Source organism: Balaenoptera physalus (assembly GCF_965194825.1).
Source record: "Balaenoptera physalus genome assembly, chromosome: 5".
Classification (NCBI taxonomy): Eukaryota; Metazoa; Chordata; class Mammalia; order Artiodactyla; family Balaenopteridae; genus Balaenoptera; species Balaenoptera physalus.
The window spans coordinates 134189826-134212907 of record NC_138884.1 but is presented as its reverse complement, the minus strand read 5'-3'; the positions used below and the strand labels follow the sequence as shown (position 1 = coordinate 134212907).

General features: G+C 35.2%; 1 protein-coding gene and 1 long non-coding RNA gene across 4 annotated transcripts in view; both read right to left on the bottom strand.

Annotated features, from left to right (window-relative positions):
• LOC309661037 overlaps nt 1–23082 on the bottom strand; it is an 852613-nt gene that overhangs the window by 522830 nt on the left and 306701 nt on the right. The gene's annotated exons all lie outside the window — the stretch shown is intronic.
• FAT4 (FAT atypical cadherin 4) overlaps nt 1–23082 on the bottom strand; it is a 171828-nt gene that overhangs the window by 87686 nt on the left and 61060 nt on the right. For all 3 annotated transcript variants that reach the window (XM_082462068.1, XM_082462067.1, XM_082462069.1), the window contains 2 exons: nt 11395–11526; nt 129–390 (listed from right to left, as the gene is read on the bottom strand). In XM_082462068.1, the coding sequence (XP_082318194.1) occupies nt 129–390; nt 11395–11526 (394 nt within the window). The remainder of the gene's footprint in view (nt 1–128; nt 391–11394; nt 11527–23082) is intronic.

Genomic DNA, 23082 nt, shown 5'->3' with positions numbered 1-23082 from the left:
CAAAATCCAGCATTTATACCTAGTAGCATATGGTAAAAACTAGTCACAATTTAAGAGTAGCCAAAACATAGTCCATAATTGCAGTCAAAGGTGATCCTTGCCAATACACTTACAGGCGTGCCACCTACCTGGGGTAGTGTCTTCTGGGATGTCAAAAGAGTACACAGGCCTGGAGAACTTGGGTGTGTGGTCGTTCACATCGCTGACAGTGATATTTATTCTCATATCTGAGGACTGAAGACCATCATCTGCACGAACCAGCAAGGAATATTTGGAACGGCGTTCCCTGTCCAACCTCTTGGTAGCTATCAGATCTCCAGATTCAGGGTCAATTCGGAAACTGTCATCGGCTCCACTAATGATTGTGTATGTGACAAGAGCATTTGCACCCTAGGAAAAAAAGATGAGTATCTGAACTGCTAGAAATAGAACAGTAAGAGTACCACTCCTTGTGCTGACTATGTATTTGACAAAGTGAAGCTTTGGGGCTTAATTTCACATGATACTGTAAGTTTTCAAAAGGTAACAAGCCAGAGTAGTATATTACATAGTCTTTCACCATTCACTCCATTAAATAACAACAAATCTCAACCTTCAGTATTTATATGTATATTTCAGTATTTATATAACACAATGAATCTCAACCCTCAGTATTTATATATACCATTCGCTCCATTAAATAACACAACAAATCTCAACCTTCAGTATTTATATGTTTTTTAATTCTTAAAATATACACATGGAAAATACGAATGATGCTAATACTATTAACCACATAACCAGAGGTTTGCTAAAGGCTTGCTCTGTGCCAGGCCTGGTGACAGCACTAAGTATGCATTATCTCGCTTCAATTCACAGCTCCGTGAGATACTATTTCTCAAATGAAGACACGGGGTTCCGAGATGCTAGTTAACTTAGCAGAGTCACGCTGTAAGTGTGAGCGTGGATTTCAAACCCTAGTCTGCCTGACTCTGAGCTCATGAAAAGGTAATTAAACAAATCGAGCACTAAATGGAGGCTTGCAAGAAGCAGTGTAAGAACCAAAGACAGGGATTATTTTGACCAATTAGGTAGTGTGGAGAGTTTAAATCTAAAATAAAAGAAGAAAAATCAAGCTAAAGTATTAGATTATGGGTGTACATTGGAGAATATCAGTTGTAACACACATTGAATTGTATGGCCAAGAAACCACTAATCTTGTTTTAATTGAAAACAATCTTTTAAGGCTCTCGATAGTGTAGGACAGACTAGAATGAGGAGAGGCCAGAGAAGGGAGACAGTGAGTAAGGTTTGGCCCCAAGAGACTGGGGCTTTATTTCCTCAAGATGAAACTCTATACAATCTGTATTATTTTCTGGTTCCAAGTCCCTGTTCTGTAGAATGAAAGCAGGGATCCATTCTTGTTTTCTCTCAGATCTTAGAGCTGTAGCACTCAAAATCTGAGGTATGAACTAGGAATTTGGCAGAAGGAATGGAAAAGTTGAGAAAAATAGAACATTTATTAAGTGTTTGTTAAGTGCTAAGCACTGCTCTGAGCACATCACTTCATGGGCACTAATTGTTTAGGTACTTAAAGGTAATCCAGTTGGGTACGTACTATTATTACCCCAATTTTGAAGATAAAGAAACTGAGACAAAGAAATATGAACCCTGGCTATCTTGCTCTAGAAATGAGACTCTCAATTATTATGTACCAAACATAACACACAGGACAAATTAGTAAGATCTGATAGGTTACTGGATACAGAAGTAACAGTAACAATATCTCTCATTTGTTCAACATTCCCCTATATTCTCATTTCTTTCTTTATTTTTTAATTGCAGTTGATTTACAATGTTGTGTTAGTTTCAGGTGTACAGTAAAGTGAATCAGTTTTATATATATATATATATATATATATATATATATATATATATATATATATATATATATCTCCACTCTTTTTTTAGATTATTTTCTCATATAGGCCATTGCAGAATATTGAGTAGAGTTCCCTGTGCTATACAGTAGGTTCTTATTAGTTATCTATTTTATGTATAGTAATGTGTATATGTCAATCCCAAACTCCCAGTTTATCCCTCCCCCCTGCCCTTATCCCCTGGTAACCATAAGTTTGTTTTCTACATCTGTGACTCTACTTCTGTATTGTAAGTAAATTCATTTGTACCCTTTTTTTAATTTCCAAATATAAAAAATATCATATGATATTTGTTTTTCTGTGTCTGACTTACTTCACTCAGTCTCATTTCTTTCTTTTAACAACTCTAGGCAATGGGTGTAAAAGTGAAACAGAAGGAAAAAACTTTAATTTCAAATTACTTTGGCTGTGAATTAGGAGAATACTCTTGCTGAAGACATCTCAGGATAGGATCTGCTTTGACACAGGAGAAAGTATGCAGTGAAATTTTATAATTTTATGTATAGTATGTTAAGCGATTGAAGGATAGTTTCATAGAAATGGTTATGGGGCAATGGTCATAACCATAGAAATGGCTGTGTGGTCAGAGATTTGAAAAGGGGTTTCATAAAACTATCTGAAGGTCGATATATGTAGGTCACAGCTGAGGCCACAAGATTTGTTGAGGATTTAAATTAGAATAGATCAAGAAAGGAACAGCAGCATAAAGATTGAATACTACATTTAGAGAGTGGGAAAAAGGGGCAGGGACTAAGGGAGGAAGAGGGAGGGGGAGGGACCTAGGAGACCCAGAGGACAGCCTGCCACAGAGGTTAAAGGGAAGGTTTCAAGAAAGAACAGATTTTAGCAGAGTCAAAAATAAAGAAATTAAAGCAAATTAAAATTAAAGCACCCCGTGCTCACTTCGGCAGCACATATACTAAAATTGGAACGATACAGAGGAGATTAGCATGGCCCCTGCACAAGGATGACACAAATTCGTGAAGTGTTCCATATTTTTCTAATGAGAATCTACTGTATAGCTCAGGGAACTCAGTGCTCTGTGGTAACCTAACTGGGAAGGAAATCCAAAAAAAGAGGGGGTATATGTATATGTATAGCTGATTCACTTTGCTGTACAGCAGAAACTAACACAACATTGTAAAGCAACTGTACTCAAATAAAAATTAATAAAAAGAAATTAAGCACCCATCTGGATTTGATGATGGGGTAATGCTAACTTTACAGTATTTAAAAATCTCTTATAAACTTACCTATATATTGTTTCAATTATGAGCAGTTTGATTTAGATATGTTTACTTATATGTATATTATAATTGAAATATTGAGTTAAATATTATACACTGTACTGGTTGAGATCTGATGCTCTGGGGTCATAGTTTTGGGCTTGAATATTTGCTCTACTACTTATTAATTGTGTGTCATTGGGCCACTACCTAACCTCTTTGAGCCAGTGTTTCCTTACCTGGACAATCGGGTTGGTAATAATACCTGCCACATAGGGCTGCTCTGAGGATTAAAGGCGCTTATACGTGTAAAGGACCTAGAACAATCCTTGAGAAGCTTTAAGTGTAGGACAATGCTAATTGTTACTTTTAGTCCTATTTTAATTATTTTCTTATAAAAGAAATACAACCAGTTAACTGTATTTGATGACTGAGTTGTTTGCAAATAAATAATTTAAGTAAAAATTTGATTAGAGTTGCTATATATCCCAAGGAAAATATTTTCTGATTTCCTGTTAATATGTAATATTGAGTCTTGACACTGAGGTATAAGTAGTGTTGTAATTGTTAACTTCAAAAATTGCTTTTTGATTTAAATATACTCACAAAAAGCAAATATACTTTTTTTTTACCATATTAAGCTATAGCAAGGTATTTATTAAAATATACAGGCTAAGAACTCTCCAGAAGATATTAGGAAGAATATAAATTTAGGGTGTTTAGACTATAAAGCTGACATGCTGGGAAATTTCAGCAGCTGAAGTTTCCATACATCTTTTCCATCACAGATTAAATATATTTTATCTTCATGACCAAACATATAAGGGGATGATTTCTAACAGTCGAAGGCAAAAATACTCTTTCAAAATTTACGTTTAGTGGCATTTGCTATATTTGTACTGCATTCCCTAAGCCAACCTTAAAATTTAGTAACGTGAATACCTCAAAGAACATTTCAATTTAGTAATGGAACAGATGGGTTTAACATACTATGCACATTTATCTTGTATATTCAGGTGTACATAGAGTATCTAACATATTTATTGTAACTGTATGGTTTAACAAAAACATTCAATAAGAATTTTAGACTTCTAATCTGACCACGTTCTGTACCATTTGTTCTATTTCACAAGGAATTCGATTATTCTGGTAAAACAGTCCAGGGAAAAACAGCTACACTCAATTCTGACCTATTAAAATGGAATTTGGAAACTAGGGGAAAGCCAAGATACAAAAACATATTTCAAGCTATTGTACAAATGGTTTGAAATTTAGAAATGTCCTGTCTGTAAAATGACTATAATAATTAATACTCCTAAACTTATGATAATTCTTCTGAACAGAAGCAAAGGCATCAGACTATGTCGATAAACCATCTTTTTCACTTTCAAAATCAGCTGATGTGGTGCATTAGTAGTTCTAGTGAATGTCTGAAAATGCGTAGCCAAGAGTAATGATTTAATTAGGTCTTTTGAAAAGTCTATTTATTTAATATTCCAAATATGCAGTATCAGCAATGCTACAAGAAACAAATATCGTATTTCAGCTGTAGCCCAGTGGAAATAATGCTGTTTAAAAATATTCCACTCTCCTGAGGAATCACAGAGACAAAAGTAAGTGGAAGGAATTCTAAAAGTAAATAGCTATAAATTGCAAATGCATTTTATGAACTTAAGTAGTATTTTCAAAAACACGTATGGTACCATGGAACAATGCTTGAGTATCCTGGCCAATTACAAGCATAATAATTCTGTTTATTGAAGGAAACAAGAGACTGACAATGTCACATGCTTCTGAGAGATGTGTATCTTGATCCAACACATGTTTCAAAAGATATTTAAATTACGTTCAACGTGTATATATTGCTTTCTAAAACTGATGCCTTTACCCAGGCATTACTCTTCAGTGACCTACAAGTTTCTCTAAAATACTAATATTTTTATGTTCAATTTAGTAATTAAAGACAAGTGTATAAACTAAAGAATATATGGACATAATTTGCTGATTACCTACATAATCTTAGCATTTTAAAGAATTCTATTAATCTTGCAAAATCAATCTACTGGATAGTTGTGTGACAATTTAATGCTGGCCACAAAGTAAAAGCAACTCCTTGCTTTCAATATTGATTCCTACTCAAAACTAGATGAAGAAAGAAAACAGAGCCATGATTTGGTAAGAGAGAAAACATTTCAAACATATATATATACATATTTTCAAATTTAACTAAGAGGTAAGGAGCTGACAATAGAGAAGAAGATAGAAGGTTTACCTAAAAGCATTAATATTAATTTATTATAAACCACTCAAAAAAGGAAACAGCCAATAATTCTGAATGCCATAGGAAGCCTAGGTATCCATTATGCATGGCATACAGCCAAAGAAATTGGTTTCTAAAGCCAGTATTGGAAATAGTCAGTATTCATTAAAATGCTACTAAAAAATTTAAGAGAAAACATATCCAAGAAGGAAAACAATCTCAGGAGCTTAATCGTTTAAACATAAGAGTCCAAATGCAGTTTTCCAAAAATGTCCTCCTTTTCTTTTTCCTTTTTTTTAAAAACATCTTTATTGGAGTACAATTGCTTTACAATGGTGTGTTAGTTCTGCTTTATAAAATAGTGAATCAGCTATACATATACATATATCCCCATATCTCCTCCCTCTTGCATCTCCCTCCCACCATCCCTATCCCACCCCTCTAGGTGGTCACAAAGCACTGAGCTGATCTCCCTGTGCTATGCGGCTGCTTCCCACTAGCTATTTTACATTTGGTAGTATAAGTCCGTGCCACTCTCTCACTTCGCCCCAGATTACCCTTCCCCCTCCCCGTGTCCTCAAGTCCATTCTCTACATCTGCGTATTTATTCCTGTCCGGCCCCTAGGTTCTTAATAACCATTTTTTTTTTAGATTCCATATATATGTGTTAGCATACGGTATATGTTTTTCTCTTTCTGACTTACTTTACTCTGTATGACAGTCTCTAGGTCCATCCACCTCACTACAAATAACTCAGTTTCGTTTCCTTTTATGGCTGAGTAATATTCCATTGTATATATGTGCCACATCTTCTTTATCCATTCATCTGTTGATGGACACTTAGGTTGCTTCCATGTCCTGGCTATTGTAAATAGCGCTGCAGTGAACAATGTGGTACATGACTCTTTTTGAATTATGGTTTTCTCAGGGAATATGCCCAGTAGTGGCATTGCTGGGTTATATGGTAGTTCTATTTTTAGTTTTTTAAGGAACCTCCATACACTTCTCCATAGTGGCTGTATCAATTTACATTCCCGCCAACAGTGCAAGAGAGTTCCCTTTCCTCCACACCCTCTCCAGCATTTATTGTTTGTAGATTTTTTGATGATGGCCATTCTGACTGGTGTGAGGTGATACCTCATTGTAGTTTTGATTTGCATTTCTCTAATGATTAGTGATGTCGAGCATCCTTTCATGTGTTTGTTGGCAATCTGTATATCTTCTATGGAGAAATGTCTATTTAGGTCTTCTGCCCATCTTTGGATTGGGTTGTTTGTTTTTCGGATATTGAGCTGCATGAGCTGCTTGTAAATTTTGGAGATTAATCCTTTGTCACTTGCTTCATTTGCAAATATTTCCTCCCATTCTGAGGGTTGTCTTTTCGTCTTGTTTATGGTTTCCTTTGCAGTACAAAAGCTTTTAAGTTTCATTAGTTCCCATTTGTTTGTTTTTGTTTTTATTTCCATTTCTCTAGGAGGTGGGTCAAAAAGGATCTTGCTGTGATTTATGTCATAGAGTGTTCTGCCTATGTTTTCCTCTAAGAGTTTTATAGTGTCTGGCATTACATTTAGGTCTTTAATCCATTTTGAGTTTATTTTTGTGTATGGTGTTAGGAAGTGTTCTAATTTCATTCTTTTACATACAGCTGTCCAGTTTTCCCAGCACCACTTATTGAAGAGGCTGTCTCTTCTCCATTGTATATCCTTGCCTCCTTTATCAAAGATAAGGTGACCATATGTGCGTGGGTTTATCTCTGGGCTTTCTATCCTGTTCCATTGATCTATATTTCTGTTTTTGTGCCAGTACCATACTGTCTTGATTACTGTAGCTTTGTCATATAGTCTGAAGTCAGGGAGCCGGATTCCTCCAGCTCTGTTTTTCTTTCTCAAGATTGCTTTGGCTATTCGGAGTCTTTTGTGCTTCCATACAAACTGTGAAATTTTTTGCTCTAGTTCTGTTAAAAATACCAGTGGTAGATTGATAGGGATTGCATTGAATCTGTAGATTGCTTTGGGTAATATAGTCATTTTCACAATGTTGATTCTTCCAATCCAGGAACACGGTATATCTCTCCACCTGTTTGTATCATGTTTAATTTCTTTCATCAGTGTCTTACAATTTTCCTATAATCTCTGGGAGAGCTTTCACCATTTGATATTACATGGAGCTGGGAGGTCTCTGGTGGACCAATGTCCTGAACTCGGCTCTCCCACCTCAGAGGCACAGTCCTGACGCCCAGCCAGAGCAACAAGACCCTGTCAGTCACACGGCTCAGAAGAAAAGGGAGAAAAAAAGAAAGAACGAAAGAAAAAATGAAATAAAATAAAATAATTAAAATAAAAAATAATTATTAAAAATAATAATAATTTAAAAAACAAAGAAAGAAAGAGGAGAGCAACCAAAGCAAAAAACAAATCCACCAATGATAACAAGCACTAAAAACTATACTAAAAAGAAAAAAAGCAACAACAACAAAGAAATGGACAGACAGAATCCTAGGGCAAATGGTAAAAGCAAAGCTATACAGTCAAAATTACACAAAGAAGCATACACATACACACTCACAAAAAGAGAAAAAGGAAAAATATATATATATCGTTGCTCCCAAAGTCCACTGCCTAAATTTTGGGATGATTCCTTGTCTATTCAGGTATTCCACAGATGCAGGGTACATCAAGTTGATTGTGAAGATTTAATCCGCTGCTCCTGAGGCTGCTGGGAGAGATTTCCCTTTCTCTTCTTTGTTCCCACAGCTCCCGGGGTTCAGCTTTGGATTTGGCCCCGCCTCTGCGTGTAGGTCACCTGAGGGCGTCTGTTCTTCACTCAGACAGGATGGGGTTAAAGGAGCAGCTGATTTGGGGGCTCTGGCTCACTCAGGCCGGGGAGAGGGAGGGGTACGGATGCGGGGCGAGCTGGCATGATGCTGCACCAACCTGAGGTGCGCCGTGTGTTCTCCTGGGGAAGTTGTCCCTGGATCACGGGACCCTGGCAGTGGCGGGCTGTACCGGCTCCCGGGAGGGGCGGTGTGGGGAATGACCTGTGCTTGCACACAGGCTTCTTGGTGGCGGCAGCAGCAGACTTAGCGTCCCATGCCCGCCTCTGGGGTCCGCGCTGGTAGCTGCGGCTCGCGCCCGTCTCTGGAGCTCCTTTAAGAGGCACTCTTAATCCCCTCTCCTCACGCACCAGAAAACAAAGAGGCAAGAAAAAGTCTCTTGCCTCTTAGGCAGCTCCAGACTTTTCCCCGGACTCCCTCCCGGCTAGCTGTGGTGCACTAGCCCCTTCAGGCTGTGTTCACGCCGCCAACCCCAGTCCTCTCCCTGGGATCCGACCGAAGCCCGAGCATCAGCTCGCAGCCCCGCCCGCCCCGGCGGGTGAGCAGACAAGCCTCTCGGGCTGGTGAGTGCTGCTCGGCGCCGAGCCTCCGTGCGGGAATCTCTCCGCTCTGCCCTCCACACCCCTGTGGCTGCGCTCTCCTCCGTGGCTCCGAAGCTTCCCCCCTCCACCACCCGCAGTCTCCACCCTCGAAGGGGCTTCCTAGTGTGTGGAAACCTTTCCTCCTTCACGGCTCCCTCCCACTGGTGCAGGTCCCGTCCCTAGTCTTTGTCTCTGTTTTTTCTTTTTTCTTTTGACCTACCCAGGTAGGTGGGGAGTTTCTTGCCTTTTGGGAGGTCTGACGTCTTCTGCCAGCGTTCAGTTGGTGTTCTGTAGGAGCTGTTCCACGTGTAGATGTATTTCTGATGTATCTGTGGGGAGGAAGGTGATCTCCACCTCTTCCTCCTCCGCCATCTTGAAGGTCTCCTCCCCTTCTTTTCTTTAAAGTTGCAGGTGAAACTACTTCCTCCCATCCTCTGCTGCCTTTTCCTCCTTCCACCTCCCCGCTCCTTGCCCCCGCATACAGGTCCTATTACAAAATACTCAGTGGTGATTTTTATGTCTTCAGGGGCAGTCACATCCTGCACAAATTGTCAACATCCCTACAGCCCCCTGAATTGCAAACAATTCTCCTTTCTTTTCCCTAGCTATTCCTGCTTTATAACTTTACCCCTTTCTGTCCCTTTAACTCCCCACCCGTTCTCACCTCAAATGCACTTCTTGCATATCCTAGCTATCATCACCTTACATTTAGTAATTTAAAAAACAAAAACAAAAAACCTGGAACACCTAAGGATAACACCAGCATGGTTACTTACATTTTTTTAACTTACAAAACAAAGCTCAATAGAAATAAAACAAAGTACACTAAAAACGTGTTGATGTAAATACCTAGAGACATAGGACTTTCCCAGCCTTCTTCAAATTTCATCATAAATATAAACACATCTCAAAAGATGAACTTGAAGACAATGCAAGTGTGTGCGGGCATACACACACACAGAAAAGTTAAAGAGAGAAAAAAAAAAAACATGCAGGCAGCATTACATTTGCATTAACCCTTCTTTGTCATATCTTGAAAAGAAAAAGTAGAGAGGAAAATAAAATTTTAACAGTATCAACATAATAGTATTAAAAGGGTTGAATGTTGGCATCTCTTTCAAACAATCAGTTCTTAAGAGACTAGTGTATCCCATCAGAATATATATATATATATATATATATTATAATTAACATATTATTGCTTCCTGCCTTGGATAAATCACTTGAAATAAATGAGGTTTATTCGTTCTGTTTCTACAGAGAGTATAGCTAACAGAGCAGTTGTTACAGTTACAATTATTTGATGTATCGATTGCGTAGGCTTATAGCAATTGCATGAGCTTCCTTTTTGTTGTTGTTTTTTAGCTGTTTTGCTAAATAAGAGATAATGAAATTTTATGAATTGAGCTATCCAAATATATATTATCAATGATGAGCTTTAAGGAAATGCAGTATTTACTAAATTATAGTTGATGATATTTTATATCTATCAATAATAATAGAAATATTCTGCACACAACTCTTAATGGTAGCTGGAGTTGGGAATAAACTTTTCTCTATATAAAATTGAGGAGGAGGTACTAAACTTGAAACACCAAATCTTTTTCAGTAGAAAACTACAATTACCTAAATGCCCTTGCTTTATTTTGTTTCCTTTTCCTTAGGAAAAGGAAATTTGGCAAAATGTATAAATGACTAAGTCATTACATTTCTGTACTGGCTGTTAAAAATTAGTCTGCTATTGAATTATTTACCTTTTTAAAGTCAAAGAAATAAGCCAAAAATCAAGTTTTCAGATACTTCTGGATTTTAATTGAGGGCAAGGATATTAAATTATCTGACCTGTTTGGGGCTTAGCTTAAAGGGAAAGGGTATACTAGTGTAGGGGAACATTATTCCTCTTTCCAAAACTCTAGAACATTAATTAAACCCTTTACCTAGCAAGAAGGAGAAAACAAGTGATACTATTTTTTTAATGGGAAAAATGCAAATTACAAATTATATAAGCTGCCATGCCATTTGGAGCATTAGCTAACTTAAAATATAAATACAGAAGATAGAAGTCTAGATTGTGCCCCCAAATTTCAATTTACCACTAGGAAAGAAATTTCTGTTTATTAATGGAATTGAAAACTCATTAGCTACCTAGATAATTTCCTTAAAATATATAAGGCTATAATTAAATTATATATATTTATATTTGCATATATGTATATATGCAAATTAAATGAAAAGTTGCAAGGTAGCCTTAATTTTTTTTAATTTTAAATAATTTGCTTTTTTCAATTACAAATAAAAAATAAATTCTTAGCTATATATGCTATAGGATAGAAATCCAAAATGTAGCCAGCAATGAACTGAGCTGTTAACTGCTGATCAAAGGAAAATTACGACTAGACAGTCTTTATTTTAGCATTCCTATATCACATTTCAAGAATTACTTAATTTCTTTGGAAAAGAGCACACAACGCTTAACCTTAGCTATTAGGAAACAAATGTTGTCAACATACAATAGAAATTTGATAGATCACTGGAATACTAGGTTTCAAAAATTCAGAGAGAGTGTCTAAACTACCTCGTCAGCATCCATGGCTGTTAGTTGCATAATCTTAGAGCCATCTCCAGTGTTCTCCTCCACTGTGAGATCCAGCATGTCGGTTGGGAACACTGGTGGATTGTCATTGATATCCTGAAGTGTTATTTCTACCTACAAGGAGAGAAAGAAACAATGTATGAATATTGCATATGTCTGCAAGATACCAATTAAATTGTATACCAAGAGTCTATTCAAATAGTCCTTCCAAAAAGAATCAGAACCTTCATATACGACATCAAAAACAGAAAATACCCTAGAGAAAGTTGTGAAATATTTATAGGAAAATATAAAAGGCAAATAAAGATCATTTGACTTGTTGATCGTAACTGATTTTAAATGATCAACTTGGAGTTTATAATAGAATAGGTCCACGATCAACTGTCATTTTAATCCCCAGATTTGTACACCAGTGAAGAATTGTTCAGACTTAGGACTGTCTGTCTTTCAACCATTAAATGTTGCCTGACACACAGATGAGGTTGTATAAAATTTCTTCCTGAAATGTTTACATATTGGCAACTAATGTCCAAAGGAAATAAAGAAGTTCACATTTTGTTTTAAGAAACACTCAGCATTTTTCCCTTTAAAGTCAACTCTCAATCTTTGGGGGAAGAAAACTACACACATCTTTTCTTTCTATTTCCACTCCTTTCAACACTTCTTAATGTGACTAAAGCTAAACAATCATTCCATTCAGATGTAGCATTCATATAAATTGCAAATATTAACAGCTTTGTTTGAAAGATCCTTGTCAGAGTTATTTGTTTCCCTACCTAAGAAAAATTGTTTAGAAATAACAATTTGTGAAGTTTAAATAATAACTTTAAACCATGTGTTTTCTCTTTCGAGCTAGGTGCTAAAAGCTGAATATCTGATAAGAAAAGGGGAGACAGCTGCTAATAAAACTGAAAGTTTCCCCAGTTGGGTCACAAAATCAAGTCATGGAGAAAAATCCATCCATCCATTTAGCTCAGATATAACCAGGACATTTTTCTCCTAGGATGAAATGTCATCTTTTATAGTTATACTGTAAAAATTCCATCAGATCCAAGAGTGATGAGTATGAATATTAGGAGAGAGCAAAAGAATTCTGGTTTCTTCTTTTCCAGGAAGAGAGGAGGGTGGGCTTGGTTGGAGGGAGAAGTAATAGGTAGGACTGTCATTATTCTCTGGCAAGGAATGAGTGGGAAATACAGGAAAGCTAGGCAAGTAAACAGATGAGCAATTGATAAAAAAGAAAAACCCAGAAAACAATATACAAAATTCAGTACTAAATAATTATTATAGTTCCACCATTTAACAGGACAGTTTTGATCATAGCTAGTGGCTCAAATTAGTCTAAGAAATGGTTAAGACAGCCTCAGTAGTTAGAAATCTGCCACTTCTTTTTTGGCTGACATCATTCTCTACACCACTTCCTTTAGAAAAGATCCACAATGGCTAAAACTGCAGTCTATAAGGAGCATTTCCAACTTCCTTGCAAGGTTGTAAACAATATGAGTTTTCGAATTAGAAAGACCAGAGTTCAGATTCTGTCTCTGCAACTTATTAACTGGGGAAACTGGAACACTTAATTTCTCTGAGCCTCTGTCTCCTTATCTTAAAATTAGGATAATAACATTTATCTTGGACCATTTTATGAAGACTAAACCTTGATGATGCCGGCAAAATGCCTAGCACAGAGGGAAGCATTCAATAAAAAGTAGATCTTGGTTTTCAAACTACCAGGACAGAACTAGGTGTTCCTCAGAACAAGAGAGAGACTGCATATGTGACAGAATATGCATATATTAGTGTGTGTTTATGTAAGTATATGTGCATGTCTGTGGGGGGGAGGAAGAACACTAAATTGAGGGTAAAGAGAATCCAGATTGGCACCAATTAAACATGACATCAAAGATACATCAGGACCTGTACCACACACTAGAAGCATGTTGGGTATAATAGAAAGAGTCTTCATTATGAGTGCATGAATTGAACAAGACCCTTCTATATTTTAATAGTTATAACTAACATGCACATGCCAAACACTGTTTTAAGTTATATGTATGTGTACACACATATACACATGCATCCACACACACACACACATATATACATATAAAATCCTCAAAAGAGCTCTATGAGGCAGGTACTATTATCTTCCATTAGAGAAATGAGTTAACTAAAGGTACATAGGTTAAGAGGTAGTAAGTCAGTAAGTTTTCTTCACTACAATGCAAACCTGTCTTTCTCTGTCTCCACACATACCTCCCTCGCTTGTGTGTGTGTTCAATAAACATAATGAATCATATCTGAAAAGTATGTCACAGCTATATAAATATATTTTTACAAATGTGCATATTATTCTTGTCTGGAATTTGGAACACTTACATATGAACTAACTAGCCATATAATCTTGGGTCAGCCTATAAATCTTTGTCAGAATTAAAAAATTAAAATGAACTAGGTGATTCCTAGATACAGCTCTAAAAGTCTGTGATCATGTGTTCTCTATGAAATTTTGGCCAACTCCATCACTTCAGGTACAGAAAAGTATCTCCTTTTTTATTAGCAAGAGTAAATTTAGTTAAATATTAATGAGTTCAAAACTACACATTTCTGAATGTATCTAGAATCAACCAGTTATAGACACAGATCTAGAATATCTCATCGTTGGATCTGATATATGCAAAGGTTATATTTTTGGTTAAGGATACAATAGGGCATCCATTTAATAAGCCAGACTATGCTTTTTCCAAATCAGTGTCCGCTTGCCAATCAAAAAGTTGAAACTTTATATTCCTTTTTAAAGAAAAATCTGGATATTTTCTCTAACTGTCCAGTCTCTCTTCTCCACTTCACACTTCCTCAAATATTCCTGAAAAGCTTTCACCATGACTCCTCTAGATTCCCTCAATTGCCTGGGGTACGAATTACCTAGGAGAGGAGATTTGAACTCATTGGCGTAAGTAGGTGTCATCCTGCAATCCCTTCACTTCTGATTCGGTCTGCCATGTTTCTACTACCAAGAATTCCAAGATCATGGACCCTGTTTGCCTGTGAGGTGGTCACTGATTCCAATATTTATTCATGTAATATTTTAGGATCTATCACATAAAGGGTATATGTTAGTCATTAAAAATACAGATGAAAATAAGGCCACCATCCCTTGCGGGGAAGAAATGAAGTTTGATCATGGAAATATGTACAAATAGAAACATTTACAACTACCTCCGGGAAAACACATTGTTGACATCTTGATTCCAAGAAGTTAGTCCCCCACACCATGGATAATTCCTTGAACTGCCCTGCATCTTGTCCTTGGCAGTTACCATCTCTCTTGATGACTCCAGATCCTAACATGCACTTGGCTCACTCTCTTGGATCTGCCACCAACCTGAGAGTCTTATTCCATTACTACCCCCTCTTTGGACTAAGATTTGGTATGATTTGTTTTGAAATATTATCATATAAAACACAGGAGTCAAACATTAAAAGTTTAGAGAAGATATCTGGAAATAAGTATTAAGACATTATAATTTTTAAAGAGTCCTTTCTTTCTGTACAAATTAGATAACTTTAAATAATACAGATAATGGCTATTAGTGGTTTATTTTAAAATTCTGCGATTTAAAAACTGTCTAAAATATAATTCCTAAACTAAAAAATGTATATGTTGATAAATACATTCCATTCTTTTAAAAGACATACCAAAAACTACAGCATAGCTAAGCTTTTAGTGCCAGCATTGCCCCTTTAGTGTTTTACATCTATTTTTATATTTGTTTGGACCTGAAATAAGCAAAATAATTGCATTTAAATATTATTTTGTAAAAACTATCACATTTTAAAATATTTTTTTTATTTTTTAGGCCAAGCTGTGCACATGTGGGATCTTAGTTCCCCGACCAGGGATCAAACCCATGACCTCTGCATTGGAAGCGCAGAGTCTTAACCGCTAGACCACCAGGAAAGTCCGAAAAACATCACATTTTGAACTCAGAAGCTTCCCTTCACAAGTGGCTGTATTTTAAATGAAAACAAAGCAAATACAAACTGCCAGTAGCTTCCATAACTTAAGTCTGGGGACATTTTAAGGTGTCAATTCTGTAAGTTGGTGAAAATTGACCCTCAAAGATGAAAGAAACATTACACCATTAAGATAAGGTACTTGCATATTTTATGCCTGCCTATCAAATGTTGACCTTTGTGCTTAGATACTTGACCCTTAAGGAACATATGTGGTTTCACCTGCTACAATTACAAAGGCAGTTGGTAGCTTTTTGGTTGACTTATTCATAGCAAAAACATCAGCTACAGCTAATGGCTGAACCATAGGTATTGGCTACGGCCATCACTCCATTACCATTTAGGTACCCTCAGAATAATGACTTTCTAAGCTGAGGCATCTGATCCCTAGGCAGTGAAACCTTGGTAAATGATGATATTTAAAGACAAAAACATGACTGAGATTAAGGAGCTAATGATCAATTCATTAAAAATTGGTCTGTCTTTTGGTAGTTTTGTAAAGGTAAAAGTTAATTAAAAATATGGCTTTAAATATTGTCACCAAACTTATTTATGCTGAAGGAATAGAATCCTTGATATGCCACTTGCTGAATAGCCAAATGGATATTTAAAAACTAAAACTCTTACTGTGCAAATAGTTGCTATGAAATGAGTACAATGCTTTTCTCTTTAAAATTTTTTTCCTGTTATATGCAATTTATCGTTTTATTCTGCACTGCATCAGGAATGATGTTATATCTTGGGGATTTACTTTTAATTTTTTAAGTCAATAAATCAGAATACAGCTACATAATAAATGAGCAATTGCTAGTTAGCAATAGCAATTATCAAATCATTATATATGTGTAAATATAAAATATGGTATTTCACTAAATTAAGTTGATATTACAGAAGTAATACACTATATTCAAGGCTAAGGAATTGACTAAAATATCATGGTCCATTATGAGCTCATTCTCTAGTTAATGAACTGATAATTGCATTGTGGTCACTATCTCAACCACAATTAAAAACATATTCTTAAATACACAATCTCTCTGCAAGCTAAATAAAGTGGTTCTTAGTGAATCAGGATGAAAAATGCCCCAAAACATATTTTTAATTCACAATCTTCCTGCAACCTACATAACATGTTCTGAAAAATAATCTTTCTTTTTTCTTTTGTAAGATTGTAGAATTTATAATACAACAAAGGTTTAGAAATCCATTCATTTGCAAGAAGAAATATTAAAATTCTTAGAAGGAATCTTAGATTTCATCAAGTTCATCTCCTAATCAAAAGCAAGGCATTGAAATGTCAAGTGATTTATCTAAGAGAAACTATTGTCAGCCTCTTAACTCTAGTCCACTGATTTTTGCAGAGATCTGTGGAAAGAATCACGCTAGGGAGCAAGCAGCATAATATGCCTTAGACCACTGTCTCTAATCTTTGCACGAAGACAGAGATCATTCAAACGAAATATGCATTTGATGTGTACGGGAAAATAATGTTTGAAGAAATTAATGTTTGATTATCTACCCTACAAATACTATTTTATCCACATTCTTGCTCATTTTTAAATTCCTTTATAAATATTTACATTAAGGGAAAATAATCTGTGAAGGTTTGCCTTATCGATGTCACTGGAAGACTATTAAATCTTCAGCAAAAAGGTGGTGGATATACATTACAAGTAAAGAAACTATAGCTAAATTCTCTGTAGGTATCAGTAAAAGTTACTGCTTTTAAAATGTCTACAAAGAAGCTATTTCTTTTTCTCAAAAGATGCAGTAATATTCATTTTCAGAAATGACTAAAGTCTAAATGGTTGGTGGGACAGACATAAAGTATATAAACTATAAAACAGTAAAAGAAGACATATCACAGCAAATAGTGCTTGATTAGTTGCTTTTTTTAGTGCCAGACGTAATTATTTACATTACTGACTTTTTATTTTTGTGAAATTGACACTCCAAGTTTCTCAAATACTACTATTGCCACATAAATTGTGACAAAGCATTGCACCAAAAATAATGCTTAGGGTTCACATGTATTACCTCCAAAGATATTGTGATAATGCCACCAGATTGTATTTAAACACACCTTTTTAATTAATAATTCTGCCCAAAAATATTTATTTCAAGGGAAGTATTTTTTGCTCTGATTTCTTTAACACATTTATATATCATAGAGATTGGTCACTGCAAAGGTTAACAGTTCATTTATACTGCTCAAATTTGTAACTTCTAGAATTTTGAGGGCAAAAATTATCTCGCTCATTTTTGCATTCTCACAACTTATCCATCTCTAGCATGTAACTTTCTCTCCAGAGATATTTGTTTTAAAAGAAAACCCAGGTTATTTTTACATTTTTATTAAGTCACATGTTCAGCAAATTTAATAAATTAGATATGTTACTGGTATATAAGGAACGTATTCATCAAATTTGCCCTATATTACAATAATATTTAGAACCAATCCAATTCCATTGATTTCCTAGATCTTGTGTGTCCATGATGCCATCATGTATAATTTTTATGATATGACATTATATCTGATGATAATTCAATAACTTTATACTTAGAAGAATGATTTAAAAGAGCTTCAGGAAAAATATCTTGTGTATAAACATATACAATAACAATTCAGGAAATCTCCCAGTTGGGAGATTGGAATATAAGATACTATGAAATGCCCATCACTGCTTCAGAAACAACTACACTAAATGCCACAAAAGTCATGAATAAATCTGAAAAAATAACTGAGGTCATTCAAATGTGCATTACCCTTAATAGGGCATTATGATGTCACTCCAATAACACTTTGCTAAACGATGCCCTAGTTTATACTGTGTAGGTGCTACTGAAATTCAGTGAGGATAAAGTCTAATCTTACACTCAAAACAATTTTTATTTCATCAGCGTGAAACAAAATGCTGAAATCTAGCATTTAATTTTCTGTATGGAGGTTCAAGTGAGAAGTTGAAGCTGAAAGCAAAGTAACCAAACTGAAATCCACACCAGGATCAGTACAACTATCAAGCCTGAGCTGTCACTTCCTTTGGCTCTGAAAAGGAAAACTCCACCTTTCCTGTCTGAGATGAGGCTATGTGTGAAGTATGAGTCTGCCTGCAATTCAGTGAGAGGCTTCGTGCTGGGGGGCATCAGGGTGGTGTGTGCAAAGAAACATTCTATGACTTGACATTAAACTTGGGAATCAAGAGCAACATTCATTAAACAAAGACATCAAGATAGAAATATCGAAACCATGGCTCAAGTAAACAATCAAATTTATATTTTAAATGTTTGGCAATAACTTCCCATTCCCTCTCTTCAAATGAAGCCAAATACTATGTGATTCACCCAATTCAGTGGGATTGACACATTTTGCATGCTATGTTGGCTTCCAATAACAAGGCTTTATTTAGTAAATTTATGTCAAAGCCTATATATATTGAGAATACATAGCAGAAGGTCTAATTACATTTCTGCAGAAAGTTTGACATTCTATATTAGCCTTTTGGTAGAAGAACTAACCAAATAATTTCATTTGGTAGGGCATATATCTTACCCCTTTTTAAAATTTCAAGTATGAGGTTAAGTTCAGTCATTAGGAACAAGAAAATTCAACACCTACTTGTACTATCATTTATGGGTTTAAACTCCAAGTACTTCCATCTCTTAACAACAAGAATAAAGAGCTGTATTTCCATGAAGGGATGGTGCCAGGGTTTGCATATTTCCTTTAATTTTGTTCTTCATTTCTTTCCCTATTTTGGGTGACCACTGGGAATTCTGCTGCCATAAGTCTGGGTGAAGTGTTTCACTACATCCAGAACACTTCATCATGTTGCAGAGCCAAAATCTATTATGGTTTGCAAGTGACTCATACTTTAGTTATGAGAGAGCCCTAGCAAAGAACAGTTTACATCTAAAAGTCCCTAAATGTCAGGAATGTCTTGTTTGGACTGCATAGGTATGGAAGGTCCAATCATACTCTGTGAACAATGCTTTGAGGTATTTATTTATTTATGAGGTATAACCACCCTTATACACAAGAGTCTGTGGTAGCTGTAATCATAGTGTACTGTCTCATCTTGATGGTATTTCTGAACTTTTGAAACTGAAATCTTGAAGAAAATGGGGGAAATCAAACTATGGAAAGATGACCTATGATCCCATACAATGAAAGACCAGTAGGGGTTAGATGTGACCTATTAGAGAAAATTAATAGCACCACTACTGCATGTATACATGAACTAGAAATTCTTGAGAACACAGGTCTGTTGCAGGCTCCAGCTTTACTGAAGCTTCAGGGATCATCAGAAAGGAAATCTTTGCATTTAGGTACAGTGTTTCTTCAGAATGACAAGAAAAAATAGAAAAATCATGTATTTCACAGAAATTTAGCACTAACATATTACCTTATATACTAAACATTATTTTACTATATTTTTGAAGAGAAAACACTTTAATAAGAGAAACATGATATAATGATAATATTTGAGGAAGCAACATTTAATTTGGGAATTAGAATACTCTTTTTGGAATTTTAGGCTAACAAATACTTTGTCATTTCAAACTTTACACCTGAAATTTAAATTAAGTTTTGTGTATATTTAGATATCTGTGCATTTATTTCACATAAGTTTGTACTTTTTTCCCTTCCAACTATTCTGGAATAAGAGGAAAGAAGGAAGCATATACATTTTAGATTCCTTTCAGCGTCATTTTTAAAAGCAAAATAAAAATGACTGTCTTGAGTTTTAAAATAGAACATATTTTACATATAAGCTACATGTATGTAACTGTGACCAATTATATTTCTCAAACAAAAGCAATTACATTAATCTCTCACCACTAAAACTCTTCTAGCAGTCAGCAGCATATGTTCCCGGGATTTCAATGCATTTCTTACCAGGAAAGAAGTATGTATGAGTCACAGGCAGGCTTGGACAGTAGCCAGAAATGACAAGAATGGCTAGAAGTGCGGACAAGACACAGTTAACTCCATTCCTGAAATAAAATGCTTTCCATAACTCACCAAATGTGTGGTGACATAATAAAAAGCTAGTTTTGTTGTGCTTTCAATATTGTTCAAATTAGAACCAAATAAGGATTTCTTTTAAGGCAAAGGCAATCATGTGTAACCACTTCAACTTTTCCTGAAATCAATACCGCATAATTTCTGCATTTTAACAGATTCTTAAGGACGCCTAAAAGTAAATGCAGAATAAAGTATCAAGTTAAAATATCTGTGGTTGCATATGAAACTTTATGGAAATTTTTATACTAGTCTTCAAAACAAACACCCTGCAAAAGCATCCTGGAGTACACTTTTCAACAGTTGTTCATCTGAATGTGGTAAACACACATCAAAAGGAAAATGTAGTATAAGAAAAACAAATAAAAATATTCCACCAAATTTTTCTTCACTTTTTTTTTTGAGTTAATAGATCCTGGATTTTTTTCAAAAGAAAAGGCTTCTATTAAGACTGCTGAAAAATAGAAAAGCAGTTTGATTTATACTAAAGATACAAGCTGTGGTAGATTGAATTATTGATCCCAATTCTTCACCCATCCCTATAAGCAACTTCACAGTCTCTCCCACCTTTAGGTGGAGTTTCTCTGCCTCTTGACTTTGGGCTCATCCATGATACTGTTTCAGTCAATGGGATATTTACAAATATGACCCAAGTGCAGATTTGAAATGTATTTGCTTTCTTGTACATCTGCCATGGTTACTAGAATACTATGTCCCTGCTAGTTCACTAGTACCAGACAACAGACATTGAATAGAGGAGACATTGACACGGAGAGACTTGTAGCCTGAAGCAGAGCTTTCCAGTTGAGCCCAGCCTAGATCAACCCAACTGCCTACACAAAGATGCATGAGAATAAATGTGTATTGCTGTAGGGCTTTGAGACTGTGTGGCTCTTTATTATGCAACATTATTGTGGCAATAGCTGACAGATACGTTAAGGCAAAAAAAATGGATTCATTTACTGAATATGTTTATTATTATGTTTTAAATAATGGATTACTGTTCTGTTTAAAATGAGGGGCAAAAAGAAGAAAAAAAAAAGTTAATGTATACTGATACCTGTAGTATACCTTATACTATGAGGTAATTTTTAATGCTATGAACTTACTAACATCTTCCTACCCTGTATAACTTCCCATCCTTAACACACCATGCCCCTTTAGAAGGACAATGCAAAACAAGATATGATCAAGTTTTGATCAAGCTCCCCCGCCCCTCCCACAATCTAAAAAGTAGAGCAAGAGGGTGGGAATACTTGACCCAAGAGGAACAAATTATGACTGGGTTGAGTCAATGAAATCATCTTTCTTAAGAGTGAAATTTATGAAAAAAATAGGAAACACTACAAGAAAATAATAATGGCACAACTACAATGCAGCTCCTATGAATAAGTGGTCCCGCCTTTAGTGGTTTTCGAGTACCCACATGAGGCCTGGCTAGACTTTTCTTATGGAATTGCAACAATGCCAAAATGATCCCTCTGCCCCATTTCACCTTTTCACATTAGCTTTCACCTTTAAAGAAATTTCTATTACTCAATACCAAAGACATCATGTTTTGACTTATAGCTATTCTATCTTATTTTAGTTGGTTATTAGTTTATACTGCTTGTATTTCTTTATATATTTTAAACAACTATTTCACACTGTAAAATTGAAGTCCCATTTATAGCTTTGTGGTTTTTTAACTTCAAAAACGTAAAAATTTCTATTCATATGAAACAGCATTAGCTCATCAATAATCAGGAGTGAATATAACTTTAATCTAAAATATAAAATATATCTTCTGAAAACTTTGAATTCACTGTCAAAGCATAAATTTTTTGCAATGCACTGTGCTTAATTATATTTAGAAAGCCTATTTCAATGAATTAAGAAGGACAGTTTCTCTACTAAGCTTCAGTGGAACATGGAACATTTAGTTTCTGGCATAGTGTTTAGCATACAGTAGGCACTTAATTTACATTTATTCTATGATTTAAAAGCCAGTATGCTTATTGCAGTAGAACATCTTGTAGTTATATACATAAAAATGAAGAGAATGGTATTTTATATGCAAAATTAAGAGCAGAGGACACCAGCTGGGGTGAACGATCAACTGTAACAATTACATTGAGTAGCGAAAGTCCTAAGAATGATTCCCTGATGTTTATCAAAGTAAAAACTAATTAATAGGAAAGAATATTTTTAAATGTAAAAAATAAAGAAATAAATGGTAAAATACATTTTCTTTAAAAAGAATTTCAGTGTGGAAGGTTGTCTTCTATTTCTCATTGTCAAAGCCAAAGTACCAAATTTTTTAGTGTGATAACAGTATCACAAGAAGATTAATACATTTTTTAAAAAGTATTTCACTTTAAAGAAATCATTGAACTGCTACAGAAGTGTACTCTCTCGAAAAGAGAAAAAAATGAGCAAATTACAATAAAACATCTCTATACTTTAAGAGATTAGACTCAAGAGTAATGAAAAAGATATGCCAATCATAAATACTTACTGACTACAAGTAATCATCTCCATGAAATAACATGGTTTGATTATTTTGTCCAAATATACTCTCACTCTTTCTCAATTTATGACTCTATAACCATGAGTAGGATGACATCAATAGATGCTTTGATTTTATTTTTCAA